We start from the raw sequence: 21,891 nt of genomic DNA, 5'->3' as shown, positions 1-21,891 counted from the left end.
AACAAACCCTCATCCAGTTGTGGGAATTAACAAGTGATTCTAAAATTTCCATGGAAATACAAAGGGCAAAAAATAGGCAAGGTACTCAAATAAGAACAAAGTAGAGGGACTGAAAGGGAAAAAAATAAAATAATTAAAGTAGTGTAGGATTTGGCAAAATAATAGACAAAGAGACCAACTGAACAGAGTCTATAAACAGATGCATTAATGAATGACATTTAGTTTATGAAGAAGATGATGCTTTAGGGAAAGGATGATTTTTCAGTAAATGGTGCTGGGACAGTCAGACTCATATAAAAAATAAAATTTGAACCCCTAGTTTAAACCATATATAAAAATCAATTCGAGGCAGATCATAATTTTACATGTGAAAAATAAAGCAATAAAGCTTTCAGAAAAGAACTCAGAAGAATATCTTCATGATCTTAGGACGGAATAACATTTTTTAAACAGGACACAAAAAACAATGACCATAAGAGAAATCATTGGTAAATTATACCATATTACATTTAAGGACTTTTATTACTCTATTGAGAGAGTAAAACAGCAAACCACAATAAGGGGAGAAATATTTATATAATATATAACTGCCAAAGGCTTAATATTCAGAATATGTAACAAATTTCTCCAAACAAAAATAACATAAAAGAGATGATATAAAAAAATAGGTAAGAAACAGGAGCAGATCCTTGACACAGAGTATATCCAAAATGGCTAATAAACTTATGAAAAAGTTCTCAATGTCATTTGCTGCTGATGGCAGTGTAAATTGTTATAACCACTTTGGAAAACAGGCTTGGCATTATTTACTTAAGCAGAAATTATGTCTGTCTTATGATTTGGTAATTACACTTCTGGGTATGTACCTGCCAGAAATATGTACACGTAGGCAAGAGACACAAATAAGAATGTTCCAGAAAAAAAAAATGTTCCAAGAAGCACTATTGCCAATAGCTGCAAACTGGAAACAATTTAAATGTCATCAAAATAAAATGCATAAATAAATTATAGTATAGTTACATAATGGATAACTTTATAGTGTTGCACTAAAGCTACAGGCAGTAACAGATAATTCTCAGCATAGTGTTGAGTAAGAGAAGCCAGATACAATGGAATGCACACTGAATTATTTTGGGGAAAAGAGAAGGGGTAAGAGGACAGCCCATGTAGAGTTACCATTGTTCTATTTCTTGATTTGGGTGATGCTTACCAACGTATTCCCTTAGTGATAACTCATTGAACTGTAACATCTATCTTGGTGCATTTTTCTGTATGTGTATTATACTTAACAACTACAAAAAATCTTAATGCGTGGACCACTTCTCCAAAATTTTTTTGAAAGAATTGGAGGAAGATCTGATGAGATAGGATTCCATAAGATTTTAACTATTTGATATTATTTAGATTTGAGCAGACAGCATAATGTAAACATTGTCAGGGGTCCCAAATATCCACAGAGAACAGCAGAGTAGACTAAAAGGATTTCAGAAATCTCCTTAGTCCTGGATGCTTACTGTCTCCCCCGGACTCTCTCCTTTCCTCCTTTCCCCCCAAAATGGCCTGCCCTCTAACCTTCAGGTTTACTTTTGGATTCTTAGTACGTTCTGGACCTGCCCCTGGCCATACTTGAGTGTTCAAAAAACGGGCATCTGTTTCCATTCACAACGTAGTTTACAATATGGAAATCACACCAATGCTGCATTTTCCATAAATTAGTAAGTATACATCTTCGTATGTGTGTTATTTTGCAGTTCACCTGGTAAATGTATTTGCTTTATTTTCTTAAGTGCAGAGGCATATAAGGAAGTCATTACAAACACAGACTTTGAAATTAGATTAACCAGGCTTCAGATCCCAGTTCTGTCATTTATTAAGTGAACAACCTGTCCAAGCATGTTTCCTCATTTTGTAATTCAGGGTAATGTGACTAACTCATAGCACTGTTGTAAGGTGGTAAGTGTAAAATTCTTAGCATACTACCTAGCTCAAGGTAAGAATTCAATAACTTCACCTAATGGTGCTGATAGAGCTGATGATGTATCATCCCTGGAAACTATTTAGGAGTTCAACTGGAATAGAAAAAGCTTGTATTTTTGTTTGTGGTATTAGCACTAGGGTTGAGGGTGCAGGGTATTGATTTATAGCTGTGCTGATCAGAAAGCCTAAAATCCCATACATCAGGCTCCACAAAATTAAGATCTCGGTAGGTGGTAAATCATGGCAAGAAGGATTGTCATCTAGATATTTCTCCAGAGAAGACACACAGGTGGCCAACAGACACATGAAGAGATGTTCAACATCATGCAACAGCAGAGAAATGCAAATCAAAACTACAGTGAGCTATCACCTCACACTGCCAGAGAGGCTAAAATCAAAAACACAAGAAGCAACAAGTGTTGGCGAGGACGTGGAGTAAAAGGAACCCTTGTGCACTGTTGGTGGGAATGCAAACTGGTGCAGCCACTGTGGAAGACAGTATGGAGCTTCCTCAAAAAAGTTAAAAATAGAAGTACCCTACGATCCAGTAATCACACTACTGGGTATTTGTCCCCAAAATACAAAAACACTAATTCAAAGGGATACAAGCAGGGGCACCTGGGTGAGTCAGTCGATTAAGCGTCTGACTTCGGCTCAGGTCATGATCTCATGGTTCATGAGTTCAAGCCCCACATCAGGCTCTGTTCTGACAGCACAGAGCCTGGAGCCTGCTTCTGATTCTGTGTGTCCCTCTCTCTCTGCCCCTCCCGTGCTTACGCTCTGTCTCTGTTTCTCTCGTGTGCTCTCTCTCTCAAAAATAAACATTAAAAAAATTGAATTAAAAAAAGTATACATGGGCCTCTATGTTTATTAGCATTATTTACAATAGCCAAATTATGGAAGCAGTCCAAGTGTCCATTGATAGATTAATGGATGAAAAAAATGTGGCATACACACACACACACACACACACACACACACACACAGGAATATTATTCAGCCATAAAAAAAAGAATGAAATCTTGCCATTTGCAACAACATGAATGGATCTAGAGGGTATAATGCTAAGCAAAATAAGTCAAAGACAAATGACATATGATTTCACCCATATGTGTAATTTAAGAAACAAGACAAATGAGTAAAGGAGAAAAGAAAGAGACAAACCAAGAAACAGACTCTTAACTATAGAGAACAAACTGATGGTTACCAAAGGGGAGGTGGGGGGGGGGGGATTAAAAGCACACCTACCATGATGAGCACTGAGTAATGCAATGAATTGTTGAATTACTATATTGTACACCTGAAACTAATATAACACTATATTAACTATACTGGGATTAAAATAAAAAACTTAATAAAAGAAATAAAGCACCAAAGGGAAAAAAAACCCAGAAAGGTTGTAATCTTCATGCGTAGAAGAAAATACCAGTTTGGATGTGTTGAGTCATTTCAAAAATCATCTGAACGATGTACTAGGATTTATTTTGACTGGGAAGATTTCGACTGGGAGGGTACTGGACGGTCTCTTCCTGATTTTCACAGGGTGGGTAAGAGGGTAAGAATTTGAAGGTACAAAGGAAACTCCCTAAGTTGAGTTCCAGGTCATGGGTAAAAACAAAAGGAGTCATGACTACACTCTTTAATTTAATGCATGGGAAACATCGACTGAACACTCAGCGATTTTTTAGGTCACACTCATCATACAAAAACCACAGGCATCAACTGAGTGGTGAATTTGATAACAGGTAGGAAGCCAGTGAGATTCTGACATGCTGCTAAGTGCAAAGGGGAACCTGAGAAGGGCCAGAGGGAAGGCGGATGTACAGAAGGCTGTTGGTTCACAAACAAAGAGTAGCCCACTTATGAGGGGGAAGGACCCCTACCCATTTCCACTTCCTAGTGGAGAAACAATGAAGTGTTACTGCTCAAGATAAGAAGGGAAGGGCTAGTACCTTTCTGCATTAGCCCCTTTAGGGCCACAAATGATTCATATTTGAACAGAAATGCATACAAGTCCTAAACCTTAGATACCAAAAATCATTTGGCCCAAAATACTTTTGTGGCAAATATATGTCACATTAACTCACAAGACTTAAAATAAGGATGAAGCTATACTAATATAATTTGTGGATAATAAGAACAACAGCAACTCACAACAATGCTGATGATGTCCTGCTCACATGGAGTCCTTCCTAAAGTGTTTGGTCCTTCCTAAATCTTACTGAATCAGTAAGACCCAAGCCAGGAGATTAGAAACCATACCAGTTATTTTAACAGAAAAAAAACAAAACAAAAAAAAAAAAAAAAAAACAAAAAACAAAAAACAAATGTGCTCTGTAGAATTGATGAAACAGATATTGGAGAACTGAAAATGTAAAAGGGGGGATTCTCAGACTGAGGCAGTGAAAGTAACTACAAAAGCAACTTCAGCACCCAGGGCAGAAAGAACAAAGGGAAGATGTGGGGGTTACATCCTGGAAAAGGAACCCCGGAAACTGGAGCTCTGGCTTCTGAGAATGGGCACCATCAGCCCATTGCTGGAATCTCTGTGGGGGCAGAACGAGGCTGATTCTGGGAGTGTGGAACCAGAAGCTCCTGCTGGGGTGAAGGGACACGGTGGGGCAGTGTGGACAAGAACAGCCAATAGGAAGCCCGGCCCCTTGGCTCCTCCCCTGGCTGCCAAGCATGCCTCCAGCGCCCCCTATTGGTGGAGCCTAAAGGACCTGGCTGACAAACGTTTATGTGGAGTCCCAGCTTCTGCACCACATGGCCGAAGTCCCAGCCAAAGGGACGATGTGACCTGGATTTTGTTAGCCTCTGTTTCCAAGTCTTTCGGGGAGAAGGAAGTAACATATTTAGAGAACTCTGAAAATCCTGGCCGACCTCTCACTTCCTCCCAGCAAAAAGACTTCTTTCTTTTCAATTACTTTAGATTCTTTTGTCTAGGATGGAGGTAGTTGATCTAAATTTAGGGATCTAATTTGGTACATCTGGGTACATCTCCCAGCCTTTACAACTTCCTCTTAAGGACCAGAGCTGAGACTGGCTCTCAGGTTTTCTTTATACTACTTCAACTATTTTAACGCATTCTTTTTTTTTTTTTTTTTTTAATGTTTTATTTATTTATTTTCCAAGAGCGAGAGCAGGGGAAGGGTGGGGGTCGGGGTGCGGGTGCAGAGAGAGAATCCCAAGCAGGCCCCGCACTGTCAGCAGAGTCCGCAGGGTGTTCCATGTCACCAACCCTGAGATCAGGACCTGAGTGAAAATCCAGATTGTGAGGCTTAACGGACTGGGCCATCCCCGGCGCCCCTGCACACGTTTCTTAATTTCAACCCCCCACCATGCCGTTATGAAGAGCCTGGAACCTAGAACCCGGCCTGTGTGGACATCTGCAGGCCACTGCTGACAAGCCTGGAGACTTCATTCAAGCAGATACGTCGTCCTTCCCTTTCCTCTTCTGTACAATGGGACAGTACCTAGTTGCGGGTGGTGGGGACTGCGTGAAATCAAATACAGTGCATGGCAGAGTGCCTGGCGGGATGTTGAGAGATGAACGTCCATCTCATTCTTCCGGTACTGAACTCCGACAGTTCACATTCAGAGGAGGGATGGTCAGGCCCGAACAGCAGAACCCCTCTTCCCTGCGCCGCCCTCTCTCTCCTCCCCGGAGTGAGGTCCTCCCTGCACCAGTGCCCTCGCTGGTTGGGGCCCTGGATGCTCGGTCAGGCTCTCGGCGCCGCGTGCCTGGGGACTGGAGATCGCGCTGGCGGCTGGGCTGGGGCGGGACGCGGGTGGGGCGCGGCCGCCGTACCGCCTCCCTGGGCGCCGGGCCACCGTGAGCGCCGCGCGCAGCCCGAGCGGTGGGTGCCGGGCGCCGACGGAGGCCGCGGCTCGAGGGGGCCGCGGGAGGCTGCGGGACGCCCGCGGGGATGTGACCCAGCCCCGCCGCCCATGTGGGCCCGCCGACCCCCGGCGAGGGCGGCGGCCAGAGGGGTCCAGGCGCCCGGGCGCGCGGCCCTGCGGCTGGGGCTGCTGCCGCTGCTGCTGTTCGCGGCCGCGCCGTCGGGATGCGCAGGTAGGTCGGTGGCGGCGGGGCCGCCCCGTGCGGGACGCGGACGTTCCCGGGCCGGTTCCGCAGACGGCGCAGCGCCGACCGGCTCGTCCGCCGGCCGGGTATCGCGCTAGCTCGGCCTGGGGGTCTGCGCCGCGAGCCCCCGGAGAAACTCGCCGCAGCCCGCCGCGCGTCTGCTTCTGAGTCAAGTTTGCAGGACCGAGCGTTTCACACTTTCCATTGCGCGGGTGGCAGGGAGGCGGAGGAAGTGTGACAGTGGTGGCTCTGAGTGGAACCCACAGCTCGGAGCCTGCATTGGGCGCCAGTGACCCCGCGCAGCGCCCTCGCCCGCACGGACCTGCCGCCCTTTAACAGGGGCCAACCCCGGGGCCGGCGGTGACCACGGCGCTTTATACCGGACTCCCCGGAAGGGTCTGCTCGGAAAGAACAGGGTCTAGAAAGCGGCAGTGTTTCTAAAATAAGATCACTTCTCCTGAGCACGTCATTTTTTTTCCCCCTTTGTGGTTAGGACCGTGTACAGGTAAGTGCTCTTTGATTTTTCGGAAATCACAAAACTTCTATGGTTGACATAAGGTAACCGAAATGTGTTTTGCTGTGTTTTTAAGTTTAAATTCTACCAAGTGGGATCCAGTAAGCCAGGATGATTCATTAACCTGATTTCTTTCTTTCTTCTGCTTTTCTGATATATAAGAAAAAGATGTTTTTTTAAAGCAAGATATCTGGGATTTTTTTTTTTTTTTTTTTTTAATTAAAACCAGCAAAGCTTCCCAGAATACTGTACTTTGTAGAGACGTGGTTCAGGCTTTTAACTTTTACTGTTAACCCAGAGCTGAACAACAGTGAATGCAGAAAGTTGTCCGTGAAAAGTGCAGTGTTCTTAGTAGTCAAAGAAAAAGTTATGTGCAATACAGTTATTATGGAAGCAACCCAAGTGTCCATGGTAGAGGAATGGATAAAGGTGTGATGCACACATACATACACCACACATGGGAATATTACTCAGACATTAAAAAGAATAGGATCTAGGGGCTCCTGGGTGGCTCAGCAGGTTAAGCGTTGGACTTCAGCTCAGGTCCTAATCTTGTGGGTCACGAGTTCAAGTCCCTCATTGGGCTCTGTGCTGGCAGCTCAGAGCCTGGAGCCTGCTTCCGATTCTGTGTCTCCCTCTCTCTCTACCCCTCACCCACTTTTGCTCTCTCTCACTCTCTCTCATGCTCTCTCTCTCTCTCTCTCTCTCACACACACACACACACTCAAAAAAAATGAAGAATTTTGTTTATTTATTTTATTTCTCAAAAATAAATAAAAACATAGAAAATTTTAAAAAATAGGATCTTGCCCTTTGCAACAACATGAGTGGACCTAGAGAGTATTACACTAAGTGAAAGAAGTCAGGCAGAGAAAGACAAATACCGTAGGATTTAACTATGTGTGGAATCTAAAAAATAAAACAAATGAGGAAACAAACGAAAAGCAGAAACAGACTCATAAATAGTGAGACCAAAGTGATGGTTGCCAAAGGGAGGGGGGCTGGGAAATGGGCAAAATGGGTGAAGGGGAGGGGGAGATACAGTCTTCCAGTTATGGAATGAATACATCACAGGGATAAAAGGTACCACACAGGGAATAGAGTCAGTGGTATTATAATAACACTGTAGAGTGATAGCAGCTATACATGTGAACATAGCATAACTAGAGACTTGTGGGGTCACTAGGTCTACACCTGCAACTAATGTAACATTGTGTGTCAACTGCGCTTCAGTAAACATGCAAGAAGTTCAATACAGTTCCAAAATGTAATATATTTCAACAATAGATTTTATACCCCCAAGCGTTTCTCGTCTAAATCCTAAATTTATCAAAAATTATGGTTATTTTTTAAAATTATGGTAAGTTTATTTTGTGTTTATAAACTTATTTATAATATATTATCATATGATTTTGTATTGTATCATTTTCTAGTTATTTCCTACATAGGCTCAACGGGATGAGACTGCTCCTGACTTACGCCAATACTGAGGCTCAAACTAACAGATAGGAATTTGTTTGTTTCTGTAATCAAAGACGGACATAAAGTGTGCTCCATAATTGGGTTGGGGACTTACAACAGAAGGCAGTAATATTCTCGGCTTGACAAAGCCCAGATGAAACTCTTCTCTGATCCACGAGACCCAGGTGCTATTTTCTTCTGGGTCCTCAGGTACCCTAAGGACCGCTGGAAAAAGCAGGTTAGAAGCTCCTTAGATACTATACCTACCTCTTAATAGCAAGTGACCTCTATCCTGATGGATCAATCACAATATCCGCCAAACAATGTGAGCTTTCTAAGGGTTGGATGACATTGCCACTCTTGGGCAGGTGAATACTTTAAGTTTTTGAACTTTTTAGCACAAAAATTCATTCACCCAACTCAGGCTTTGGGTCAGACTGTATAATCCCAAACACTCAGAGTGAGAGAAAAAAACATCAACACTCTGGGAAAATAGTTATATTTAATTTCAGGTAAGCTTTTAATGGAATTCAGAACATCTGTGATGCAAGCGTGACACATGCTCAGTTTCACTCTCTACACTCTCCAGGGACAGAAGTTTCACCAGGAAGTTTATTCCTGTACGTTTCAAACTCTGCCCTGGCAGCCCATTCCCATACTTATTCTTCAGTGAACATAAAGAACTGTAGTCAGCATTATATAAAAAGCATTCAAAGCCAGTAAGAGAGAGCAGGAGAAAATAACTTCCCAAGGTCCCGTATCCCTTCTCCTCAAGCCCTTCGGGGGCATCCATTGCTGTAGAATGATTTGGGGTTTTGTTTTGTTTTTTTTAATTTTTTAATGTTTATTTATTTTTGAGATAGTGGGTGAGCAGGGGAGAGGCCAAGAGAGAGAGACACAGAATCCAAAGCAAGCTCCAGGCTCCAAGCTGTCAACACAGAGCCTGACGCGGGGCTCAAACCCATGAACCCGGAGATCATGACCTGAGCCACTGTTGGACGCTTAACCAACTGAGCCACCCAGGTGCCCCGATTGCTGTAGAATAATTCTGACCTCCCCCACAATGTTTTTTGTGGACCACTCCTCCCAGATTCTCAGCCTTACCTCACACCGCTTACTTCCTGCTCTGCTGGCCTTTTTCCAGTTTCTAGAACAAAGCCAAACCACTTTTCATCTCAGAGAAATGAGATACTTGTAGTTCCCTCTGCTAGAGTGCTCCTACCCACTCTAGCCCCAGCTAACTGCTTGCTCACACTTGGCATCTCACCTCCAATATGCCTTCATCAAGGAGATCTCCCCAAAATCCCCGAAGAAAGAAAAAAAATATGGAGTTTATTATGTCTGCGAACAAATGAGCCTAACTTTAGTTTTGGAGCTTTTGGATTACAGTCTAAATATTACTACTACGCCTATCTATGCTTATTAGACTAATATACTATAATTAGCACGGTGAAGGTATTTGTTGAAGTGTCTCTTCTCTGATATCAACACAGCAGCATTTGGGTATTCTGTTTCATGAGAAGTTATTTGTACACACACAGACGATTCCGGTGAACTAACAAAATTCCCTTCATTATTTTTTTTTAGCTTTTCCTTTTGAAATAATTTGAGGCTTACAAAAAAAGTTCCAGAAACAGAAGAGTTTCCATAAATCCCTTACCCAGTTTCTCCCGAGTTTAGCATCTTACATAACCATTGTACAATGTTCGGAACCCGGACATTAACTTTGGCATAATACATTCACTGAACCGTAGACCATGCTCACGTTTCAACAATGTTTCCATTAAGGCTCTTTTTCTGTTCCAGAATCCCACTTTACATTTAGCTGTCATTGTCCCCTTTGTGTCCTCCAATCTATAACAGTTCCTCATGCCCATGACACTTTGGAGTGCCATCTTTTCCTTAACATGTCCCTCCATTTGGGTTCATCTGATGTCTCTTCATGTTTAGAGTGAGGTTATTCCTCTGGAGCAAATTGTGTTGTCTTTCTCAGCGCGTCATAGCCAAGGATTTATGATATCAATGTCTTCTTGGTGGTGGTGTTGACCTTGATCACTTGATTAAGGTGGTGTCTGCAGGGATTCTCACTGCAGTTACTGTTACGTTGGAGCAGACATGAGGTAATTTCTTGTATCTTTGCATGGCTTCCACACTTATCAGCTGAGGCTCATCCCCAGCCTGTCTGGAGAAAATCATGTGCCTCAGATCCAAGCATGTAGCTGTAGACATCATCAGCCTCAGTCTTCAAAATGTGTGCACCCAGTGCCTATAACTATGTATTGATCTTCCTGTAGAATAAATTCAAGAAAGGCAGTATTCACACTCCAGAGAATAAGTAAAGAGATTTGTTACCTCTGGCAGGTGGTGTGGTATAGGAACAAGGGGGTAGGGATGAGGGGGGAGTGACAGTTCTGAGTGTAACTTTTCGTATAGCTCTGGATGTCAGAGCCATGGGTAGGACATACATTTTCCATTGAAACATAAACTCTGGACAAAGGAATAGGTAGATGGAATTATTAGTATTATAAAGTAAATACGTTAGCATAAGCATTTCAACATAAAACATTATGCTATTTTTATAACATTTTATTTTATTTATTTTTAATTTTTTAAGGTTTCTTTATTTTGAGAGAGAGAGCATGCACAAGCAGATGAGGGGCAGAGAGAAGGAGAGACAGAATCCCAAGCAGGCTCCACACCATCAGCACAGAGCCCAGTTTGGGGTTCAAACTCACAAACTATGAGACTGTGACCTGAGCTGAGATCAAGAGTCCGATGCTTAGCCAACTATGCCACCCAGGTGCCCCTATTTTAATATTTTAAATAAATAAAACTGCATATCTGTGTGTTGCCTTTGCTAGTGCTTGGCATAGTACTTTTCATAAAATACTACTCAGTAAATTTGCCTTTTTTGCTTAAAAGCACCTTTCGTTACATACATGTTATTTTTAAAATGATTTTCTATTTGCATCTTTTTCTTCTTTGCACAGCTTTACCAGGTATTACTGACATATTCACTTCCATGATTATTTAAAAAAAAGAAAAAGACATCTTAGAATCAGCTGCAGCTTAATGTAGCATGTATTTTAACGAGTCAAATCATTTTATCCATCTTATTAACATTACACTCATGCTATGATTGTGATATTCTGACAGCACTCTTACTTGTTCTCGGTCCACATTTATGATTATCTGACACAAATGCTGATACCAGAAAAATGGATTAAATCACTATAACCAATTCCAGGATGTGTCAATTACTTATAAAATTGGAGGACAAGAAAACTTTAGGAAAAAATTGCTGGCTGGAGACATTAAAATTAAATCCTTCCTCTGCTTTAGCTTCAGAATTCCTTTGGGTATAGAAACCTGGGGGTGACAGGCCGTTCAAGTCCTATCCAGCTGCTTCTCCAGTGAATCTCCTTGGTGGCATTACTTCCAGGTCATTGCCTGTCTGCTATTTGAGTACCTGTCATTATGGGCAACTCACTGCATGGCACCCAAGATGGGATGTGCTGTCATCACAGACTTCCTACCGTGAAAATGTTCTTCCATATAATGAGCTAAGTTCTGAATCTCTTTGACCTTCACCCATTCCTGGTGCTCGCTGTATGCTGCTAAGGCCATGCGGGACGAGCTGTGCAGGTAACAGGATGTAGCCATCTGTGTCTTCTTTCCTCTCCACTAACCACCTTCCCCGTTATGTCATGCCAGCCTCTGTCTCCTGGTCTTTCTAGTATGTGTGTGTTCCAGTTCGTCTGCAAGCTCCCAGGCTGCCTCCGCGTAGATCGTGATGACATGGCTGGTCTACTATATTCGAAGCCCTACACCTGGCGTGTTTGTTCTTAAATAACTCAGCTTCAGGTTCTTGGTGAACACAGGGTTCCTGATCCCTATAAGGTGCCCTCGTTTTCTCTGTTCTCCTCTCCTAGGAGACACAGACTCTGACCCCTCATGTAAACTCAGACTTTCATATTAAGACAATCTCACTTTGCAAAAGTGGTTTCCTTTCTGTTGGCTTCTCAGAGTATAGAGGATGGAAATATGGCATAATGTTTCATCTAGAGCTTGTGAGGTCTGTGACGGGGGTCTTTGGATACCTTTTCCTGGAGAAAATTTTTGCTGATTATCTATTCGACTCTGGTTCTGTTTTTTTGCCTGTGATGGTCACCGCGTTACACATTGAGCCACAAAACGGCTTCCACACAGATACACGCTGCTTTCCCAAATGCCAGCTTTACGTCCAGTCACAGAGAAAGAGCATAATTTTTCGTGTACAGATTTGTCAGTAAGTTGTCCTTATACTTCCAGATTGTCAACATGTATACTATTCATTCAGCCTTCTCAAAGTTCCAGCCCATACAGTTACATTTGTATTTTGGTGATATGAGGGTTTTTTTGGTAACTGCGTCGTCCTAGTTAAAGCATTTGTTTCCATCATTTCCCCTATTTAAATTATCTCCTACGTCAGTCCCCTCATCTTTACTTTCTAGAGGTTAGGCAGCCCTTAAGGAATTTATCATTCTCCTCAATAAGCATCGTGTTCATTTTTGAGGAAGATAGAAGCGAGCAAATGACACCTCCTAGATTAGTTTTCTAAGGCCGCCATAACAAAATACTACCAATTGGTGGCCTAAAATAATGTAAATTTATTATCTCATGTTTCTGGAAGTTAGAAGTCTGAAATCAAGATATGGGCAGCTCTCCTTCTGAGAGCCGTGAGGGAACATCTGTTCCAGACCCCTCTCCTAGCCTCTGGTGGTTGCTGGCCATCTTTGGCCTTCCTTGGCTTGTTGAACATCCTTCCAATTCTCTGCCTTCACATGGCGCTCTCCCTGTCTCTTCACATAATCTTCTCTCTTTGTGTCCAAACTTCCCTTTTTTATAAGGATGCCAGCCATATTGGATTAGGGCCGACCCTAATGACCTCTTTCTAACTGATCATCTCTACAAGGACCCTATACCTAATTACAGTTACTTTATGAGGTACTGGGGGTTAGGATTTCAACATACTTCTTTTGGGAGGCACAATTGAATTCATACCCTCACAGGCTCACAGGGCAGTGAGCACAGGCTCATAGGGCAGGATCCATGAGCTTGGCTTCTAAGGTGGAGAAAAGCAACCTTTTCATCCCCATGCAGCGGCTCTCCTCTTCAACATGGCCACTGCCGAAGGACAACTTTCCTGGGAGCGTCATGCCTGGAAGCCTCCCCTGAGAATGTTGAAGGCAGAGACGAGGTCTTCTCTTGTATGTTCCATAACATGAACATAAGAGAGAGCCACTATCTTGTAATATACACAAATGTTGAATTTTTATTTTGTAAACCTAAAACGAAGATAATGTTATAGGTCAATTATACCTCAATAAAAATAAAAAGGGAAAGCCATCAATAGGTATGTAATAAAGACAGTGAAGTTTAAATTTCTTCAGCAGAGGGGCTCACTCTCCTGAGATCTCTACCTCCGGCTTCTCTGAGGGGCACTTCAACTACAAAATCCTCACCCTTGATCCAACAAGGACCATTTTCATATTTCAGGTTAACTATCCATCTAATTCCAAGCCAGCCCTCCTCCTCCAATTTTGATTAAAATATATGTGTTTCAAAAGGCCCACTAAATTATCTACTAAATGCTCTACTTTGTTATTAAAAATTAGCTCCTAATTTCTAAGTGCAAAATAGAATATTGCATTCAGCTCAGGAGCAAATAACTTAGGGGGATAAGGTAGCTGAGGTGATCAGATTTAATGAAGAAGAATTACCTTAACAGCCCATACATCCATTTGGAGTTTCCAGGAGTTAATATATAACTTAACACACTGTGATTTTTAAATAATTTTCTTTTGAACACTTGTTATTCATGCAATGTCATTCATTCATATATATCGGGAAGAGGTCTAGGCACTGAGGTGAACAAGAAAACAAGGTCTCTTTCTTCACAGAGCCTTTGGTCTCAGACAGGTAATTACATCAAGGTATAAATGCCAGGGGCATCTGGGTGGCTCAGTCTGTTAAACATCCAACTCTCGGTTTTGGCGCAGGTCACGATCTTGAGGTTTGTGAGTTTGAGCCCTGCATTAGGCTCTGTGCTGACAGTGCAGAGCCTGCTGGGGATTCTCTCTCTCCCTCTCTCTCTGCCCCTCCTGTTCCCTCTCTCTCTCAAAATAAATAAATAAGCCTAAAGAAAATAAAGTATAAATGCTAGAATTGAGAAGACCAAGCTCTTTACAAGCACAGGGGTGCCTGGGTGGCTCAATGGGTTAAGCGTCTGACTCTTGATTTCGGCCTAGGCAGTGATCTCACGGTTTGTGAGTTCAAGCCCCTCTTCAGGCTCTGTGCCAACAGCATGGAGCCTGATTGGGATTCATTCTCTCTCTCTCTCTCTCTCTCTCTCTCTCTCTCTCTCTCCCTCCCTCCCTCTCTCTGTCTCTGTCTCTCTCTCTAAAAAAAAAAAAAAAAAAAAACTTCAAAAAAAAAGCACAGAACAAGGTAACCAATTGAGTCTAGAAGTCAGGCAGGGCTTCCTCTAAAAAGGGTCCTTTAAACTGAGATTTACAAGAGTTGCTGGTGTGTGTATATATACATACATATATATGTATGTATGTATACATACATATATATGTATGTATATGTGTGTGTGTATATATATATATATATATATATATATATATACATAAAATTTTATATATATCAATTCACATTTGCCCTACTTGAGAAAAGATACATTAGAAAAGCAATGAGATTTCAAAGTAAATGTCTTAGTATGAACAAATACTTCAAACACTTTTAGGGGCCCCTGGGTGGCTGTGAGTTGGGCATCTGACTTTGGCTCAGGTCATGATCTCACAGTTCATGAGTTCAAGCCCCGCATCAGACTCTGTGCTGATGGCTCAGAGCCTGGAGACTGCTTCAAATTCTATATCTCCCGCTCTCTCTGCCTCCCCCACTCATGCTGTGTCTCTGTCTCTCTCAAAAATAAATAAACATTTAAAAAAAATGTTTTTAATGCTTTTAGGAAAAACAAAATTCAATAAATAGTTCTAGGTAGGCTGGCATCCATATTATATAAAATAATATCATTCAATATAAATTAAGGTCTTTTTCATTTAAAATTTTAGCAGGAAAATACAGGCATATCTAATTTTATTGCACTTTGTAGATAGTCCAGTTTTTACAAATTGAAGATTTGTGTCAACCCTGTGTCGAGCAGGTAAGTCTATCAGTGCATTTTCCCAGCCACGTTTGTTCATTTTGTGTCTCTGTATCACATTTTGATAATTCTTGCAATATTTCAAGCTTTTCAGTTATTGTTATATTTCTTATAGTTCTCAGTGATCTGTGATCAGTGGTTGTGACTTGCTGAAAGCTTAGAGGATGGTTAGCATTTTTTAGCAATAAAATATTTTTAATTAAGTTGTGTACATTTCTATTTCTATTGAACACTTAATAGACAACAGTATAGTGTTGACATAACTTTTATATTCACTGGGAAACCAAAAAAGCTAAATCCTGCTCTAAGCATGGACAGTCTATAAATTACTAGATAGTTAATATTCTTTTTTCACACCTATAGTTCTTTCTTATATACTTTTCAGTTCTTTTTTTTTTTTTTTTTTTTTTTTTTTTTTTATGAAACTACACATCAACAAACAAAAACTGGGCAGGAGTAGGAAGCTTCATAGCTGTAGGATGGCCTGACTTCAAGGTCATTGGCAGCCTCAAGTCACTGTGGTCTGTGGGGCTCTTTGCAATACTGAATCAAACCACAAACAATTATCAAAAGGCACAATTGTTACAGCTGTGGTTTTGCAAGCTGGGGCTTCTGTCCTCGGTGCTATTTCCCACTTCCTTAATCAACACAGTCCTTTGAAGGCCCTGTTAGCTTTAGTGAGCAAAGGCAGTGTCTTAATTGATCCACTCAGTTGTTCATGGACAAGTTCCAAGGCCGTGAGTGCAACAGTGCCTTTGATTCTTCCTTGTGCGTGGACTCTTCGTGGTTGCTCTGCTTTTCTCATCACCAGTGTTCTTTTTTTTTTTTTACATCTTGTGGCCGTTAAGGACCTAAAAGAGCTGATCTTCAGTGTGGCCTAAGCAGCACGTGCAACGTCTGTTCATTTTATTGCATATAGTTACACAACTTCAAGGCGTAATTCAACCCTACTCTAGTCATTCTCGAAAATATCAAAGCATCTACCTGTCACTAGAGAGGAGAGCTAGCCTAGTGAAAAAAATTTACCTGATTGTTTTTGATGGCTACTGTCTGCTTCCATCCTTGTCTTGTTCAGCAGGAAAATCTGAGATCACAATTGCGACCACACTCATCAACCTCATTTCCCTCAAAATTCCAGTCTACAGTGAACAGAAGCAAATACTAATAACTACTTCCAAATTTCCACTAATTATTTTTGAAACTCTCTTACTTTTTACATGTTTTTCCCCCATTTTTAGGTTGGTGATTTTCCCTCTGAAAATTTCAAGTGATGAAGGTATTGACAAAAGAATGGCTTCTGTGAGAATATAAAGAAATACTAGTTGTGAAAATGATTTGAACAATAAAGTCGATGATAGTTAATGAATACCTGTTGATTCAACTTGGAATTTCCAGTAGCTATTCTTTCTAATACCTTAGTGGTCCCAAATGGTTTGCCTTTGACTCTTTTCTTACTTTCATTTCCTTTCTGAGGCAAGTTATCAGTAGTATAGACTCCAACCCACATTTGAATCTACCTTTCTTTTCCAGATACTATAATGTTCATTATTACAAATCCAGCTACTTTAGAGAGATCACAAAATGTGGAGAAAATCAAGTTCCTGTCCTTAAAAGGCTGATTTCTAAAAACGAAAGGAAGACATTTATATGAGAGATGATATAAGGTAGTGTGACTGGTTTTCTAACAGCAGGGCTGACATATTCAAGTTAATGGTGTCTTCAAAATAGGCATTTTAGAAGGCAATGTACAAAATATCTCACAACAATGTATTTCGTAAGCTCCTCTTTTCAGAGTTCCGGGTAGAGCCTGCATACGTTGATCAGAATAACCCATTAAGTGGCAAACCTTCATCTTGGAGATGGGATTTAATTTTCAAACGCATTCCAAGCCATTTCCAACAAACTTGGGTAATCAAGATGAGAAGTCAGGTTATGGTTTTGCAAAAACAAGGCGTGATTATAAAAAAAAAAAAATGAGATGGAAATATTTGTATGTTTGTAAGTTGCCTTTGAAAACAATTATAGCTGAAAGGAAGTGTGTCCTAAATGCCACGAGCTGAGCAGTACCCTAGCAATAATTATAAACCCTCCCACAGGAACTACATGGAAGATGCACACTGTCTTTGATGGGTCAACTCCAATCTCCTTATTTTAAGAAGTCATCTCGACCTTAAAGGCCTCCTTGCTATCGAGAACCGACAGCAATAGTCAAAAACATGTTTAAGCACATAAATTTATTTACTGAGGTGTGGCTATAAAGAAATAACACCGCTTTTTCTGTATGACTTATGCATCACTCATCCACATAAATGTTCACATACCTGGCAGGGAAAGCATATATTGATGGATCATGTCCCAGATTCAGATCCTATCTGCTCCTTGAGAGCAGGGCCTTCTGTGTGTTTCTCTCCTCTACTGCCCTAGCGCCTGTCAGCACTCTTTCTAGCACACGGTAGGTACCTAGTAAACATGTTGAATGAATGATATGACTATGTACAGTTCCACCGGGAAAAGCTTCAATGAAGAAGAGATACTTGGGTTTTCCTCATTGAATTTCTTATATCTCTCCTTAGAAGCAATCATCTATGACATGCAAAATCTATAATGATCATACAATCCCTTCTTCCTGCAACTGTGTTCTCAGGATCATTTCTGAAAGGCAGTAGGCAAGTGGCCTACTATAGGAGCCCAGTCATGGTCAGAACACTTGAACTCAACCAAGGATCCCTCCAAATGGCTGAATAACCATGGCCAAATCATTCAGCCTCTCTGGGGCTCTGTCTATTCATCTGTAAAGTGAGAATAGTTAACTATCGAGGACAACACTGAGCTAATAATGATTGAGCTCTTTCTTTGTGCCGGGCACTGTTCCAAGAGGTCTATGGAAAGAATCTTATTTTTTTTTTAGCGTTTATTTATTTTTGAGAAAGAGAGACAGAATGTGAGCAGGGAGGGGCAGAGAGAGAGGGAGACACAGAATCTGAAGCAGGCTCCAGGCTCTGAGCTGTCAGCACAGAGCCCGACCTGGGGTTTGAACTTATGAACCGTGAGATCATGCCCTGAGCTGAAGTCGGATGCTTAACTGACTGAGCCAACCAGGCGCCCTGGAAAGAATCTTATTTAATCATCCCATCAAGCCTATGAAGCAGATAGTATTATTTTGTTTTATAAAGAGGAAATTGAGGTGCAGACATAAATAACTAACGTGGGGATGCACGACTGGTAAGTGGTAGAGAAGGGAGTGGACCCCAGTGTAGCTCTAGAACTCTTGCCCTTAGAACTTCTCTCTGACCAACTCACATAATCAATTACTAGAAGCCAGAGAGAGAGGGCCAGCGACCACCCTATATAATGTACACTATTATTAGAGAGAAAAGTGAGGGAGCACACACATCTGGCAGAGAGTGGGCAAAGATACAGTAGAGAAATAACAGTGGAGATGGTGGTTAAGGGAAAATCATCAAGTTTACAGGAACTAATGTTAACACCAAACCATGCTCTTGCCTTTATAGACAGCTGCATATCTTTTCTTAGGTACATAGTTCCTGACTCACATTTTAAGGGCTGTTGTTAGATGACTGATTTTTAAGAACACTTGATATATAATTAAGGAGGGGAAGAGAGAGGAGTTAACAATTTTCAGGAGAGATGATTTACAACTTGAGACAAAAGAAAATCTGCTTTTCCTTTCGGCATGGTGACGTTAGAACAATATCTAAGGGATTGCATCAATGCACAAAAGCAGCAATGCTGTTTGGCTCTCACTTGGTGTGTTCAGGATGAGTTATTTACAGCTTTTGCTTCCCGAAATTAGTTAATCACCCTCTGGTGCTTTTTCTTACCTCTTTTAACCTCACTCCCCACAGAAAGGATTGATACAAACATGTTAAGGTATTTTCCTATTTCAAAAGATACAATAGGTAGCAGCCACTTGTCATGCATGGGCGACTGTTCCTTCATTCAAAAGGATCTGTTGAAGGGCTTCTGAGTGGCTCGGTCAGTTAAACATCCGACTTGGGCTCAGCATGATCTCACGGTCCGTGAGTTCGAGCCCCGCGTCAGGCTCTGCGCTGACAGCTCAGAGCCTGGAGCCTGCTTCGGATTCTGTGTCTCCCCCTCTCTCTGCCCCTCCCCTGCTCTCTCGCTCTCGCTCTCTCTCAAAAATAAAGCTAAACATTAAGAAAAATCGTCTGTGGAGTGTCTGCTGCTGGTGATGATTCCCTGGGTACAATGTAGGTTTACCAAGGCGGCTTCAAGCTACCACCAAGATTTGGCAGTTCAGGGTGTTCCATCCCCATTCAGTGCACATGCGCTTCTGGGTCCTGCCCCGTCTCCAGGATTCATGTGAGTCCCACCAGCCCCTGCTTAGTTCAGTTCAAAAGCATTCATTCACCAGGCACTGGGGCTACGAAGACTGTAAGTCATGGAGTCCAGTGTCCCAACAGCTCAGAGCGTGGTGATTCCTTCGCCCTGCTCCAGCTTCAGAAGGAGAGAGGGGACTGGGAACTGGAGACTGTCTCTGGGCAAGGCTGGGCCGGGTGTCCTCTGTGCTGAGGTCCCCTAGTTAGTCGTAGGCTTGAGAAACTTGAATGGCCCCAAAGGGGAACCCACCAGAGGTGGATGCCTTTGACTGTTGAGCCTCTTACAGCCTGGTTGTTTGCCTCACTGCTGAATGAACATACAGTCTGTGATAGGAAAGTCATAAAGCCTCAGCCCCCAAAGACAGAGGTTTGGGTAACCGTGAGCCTGAGTACCCTGACCCTTCGTGAGTTCGCTCTGAAAACCTCCCCACTTTTGGTGGGTGTTCATCAGGCACTAATTTATGCATAGGCTTTTCCCACAGTGCAGCAAAATGGAAATATCTTTTACTGTCAGGCATATAGTTAAAACTGCAGCATTCTTGCAGGGATGTAGTATTAGCTTTGAGGCCACTAGAAAATGTTACATACCACTGCGCTACACCTGAGACCTGTATCTATACAAGGTATTGGAAAACTCCGTGTGCCAGTCCAACAGCTTTATGATCTAGGATGTGAAATGGACAGAATGTCAGGGAATCGGACCTGTACTTACAGGCCATAAATCTATGTGAAAAAAAAAATGCTTTTGTCACCCATAAGCTGGCACATGACTCCTGATATTAATGTGGGTGTGACATATTTTCACTTCAGTGTTGAGTAAATTATCTTATCAGTACTGGCAGAGTAGAAAAATGACTTATGGCAATTTAAATGCTTACTCAGGGGTGTCTTCTTTATGTTTTCCAAACTTGAAACAAACATAGTACCTAAAACCTTCACAAAGATTTTAAAACCCCAAAAAAACACTAGTTATCGATCATTTTCATTAAAGTGTGCCATTTCTTCTTTAAAAAATGCTGATTCTAGGGGCTCCTGGGTGGCTCTGTCGGTTAAGCATCCGACTTTGGCTCAGGTCATGATCTCGCAGTTCATGGGTTCAAGCCCCGCGTCGGGCTCTGGGCTGACAGCTCAGAGCCTGGAGCCTGCTTTGGATTCTATGTCTCCCTCTCTGTCTGCCCCTCCCCTGCTCATGCTCTGTCTGTCTCTCTCAATAATAAATAAGTGTTAAAAAAAAATTTTAATGCTACTTCTATTCTATTCTATTCTATTCTATTCTATACTTTGCATCATCAAAACAGATAAAAGGCAAGTATTCCTTGATAAATCCTCATTTGTTAACTTAGCTTTCATAACATAGTAATGCTGTTGCTGATGAGACTCTTGTAGCTCTGCTTCATCAGGAGGTCCTGTTGTTTCTACTTTGAAAACAGGGCTGCAAGGTGCCCCCGCCATCTCCATATCTACAGCCAGCATCTGGGGGCAAGCCCATCCTTCCTCACAAAGACTGCTGTAATGATGGTCTTGCCGGTCTCTCCAGTTCTGTTCTTGCCCCATTGGATCTTTTTTCCCCCCCAGTAATGAAGTAATCTATTTGAAAGGTAAATAGGCTCAGGGCATCCTCTACTGAAAAGGCTTTAATGCTTTCCCACTGAATTTCAAATGTAATCCAGATTCCTTCCCAGGGCTCGCAGAGATGGGGACTCTAGCCCCTTTGTACTTCAGTTTCTTCTTGGCCACACTCTCCTCTTCCTCACTTTTTTCCCAAACGCACCGGTCTTTTTCTTTTTAATGTTTATTTATTTATTTTTGAGAGACTATGAGCAGCGGGAGAGGCAAAAAGAAAGAGACACGGAAGATCCCAAGCAGGGTCGCGCTGTCAGTGCAGAGCCCGTCGCGGGGCTCAAACTCACGAACCATGAGATCAGTAGCTTAACCGACTGAGCTACTCAGGCGCCCCTCAAACACACTGGTCTTTCGATCGGTCCAAGGAGCTGTCTTTTGGGATGACATTTTTCCTATCTCAGGGACCTTTGCCTGCCCTCCCAGCCCAAGCTGGCTCCTAAGACCCTATCTGAGTAGGTTCTGTGACCCACTGCTCCAACCTTGTTCCCTTTCATAGCCTGATCACCAAATTTATGAGTACATGTTTGTTCATTCGGCGACGAGTACATTGTTAACATTGTCCCTCTTCTTTCTAGTCTGGGAACTCTAGTCAGGAGCACATCTGTATTCACCACGAGATATCTACATAGTAGCCCCTGTATTCATTTCCTGGGGCTTC

General features: G+C 42.2%; 1 protein-coding gene across 6 annotated transcripts in view; it reads left to right on the top strand.

Moving 5' to 3' along the window:
- Positions 1 to 5,145: 5,145 nt before the first annotated feature.
- Positions 5,146 to 21,891, top strand: part of IL20RA (interleukin 20 receptor subunit alpha) — a 36,736-nt gene continuing 19,990 nt past the window's right edge. For 2 of the 6 annotated variants that reach the window (XM_078447369.2, XM_078447368.2), the window contains exon 1: positions 5,146 to 6,052. In XM_078447369.2, the coding sequence (XP_078303495.2) occupies positions 5,527 to 6,052 (526 nt within the window). In that variant the 5' untranslated portion in view covers positions 5,146 to 5,526. Of the gene's footprint in view, positions 6,053 to 6,104; positions 6,570 to 10,692; positions 10,840 to 21,891 lie in introns of those variants that run through there. The other 4 variants (XM_078447366.2, XM_078447367.2, XM_078447371.2 and 1 more) reach the window with 4 other exon arrangements.

Source organism: Panthera onca, chromosome B2 (assembly GCF_046562875.1).
Source record: "Panthera onca isolate mPanOnc1 chromosome B2, mPanOnc1 haplotype 2, whole genome shotgun sequence".
Classification (NCBI taxonomy): Eukaryota; Metazoa; Chordata; class Mammalia; order Carnivora; family Felidae; genus Panthera; species Panthera onca.
Note: the sequence above shows the minus strand (reverse complement) of the source record. Positions and strands in the feature narration are given on the sequence as shown.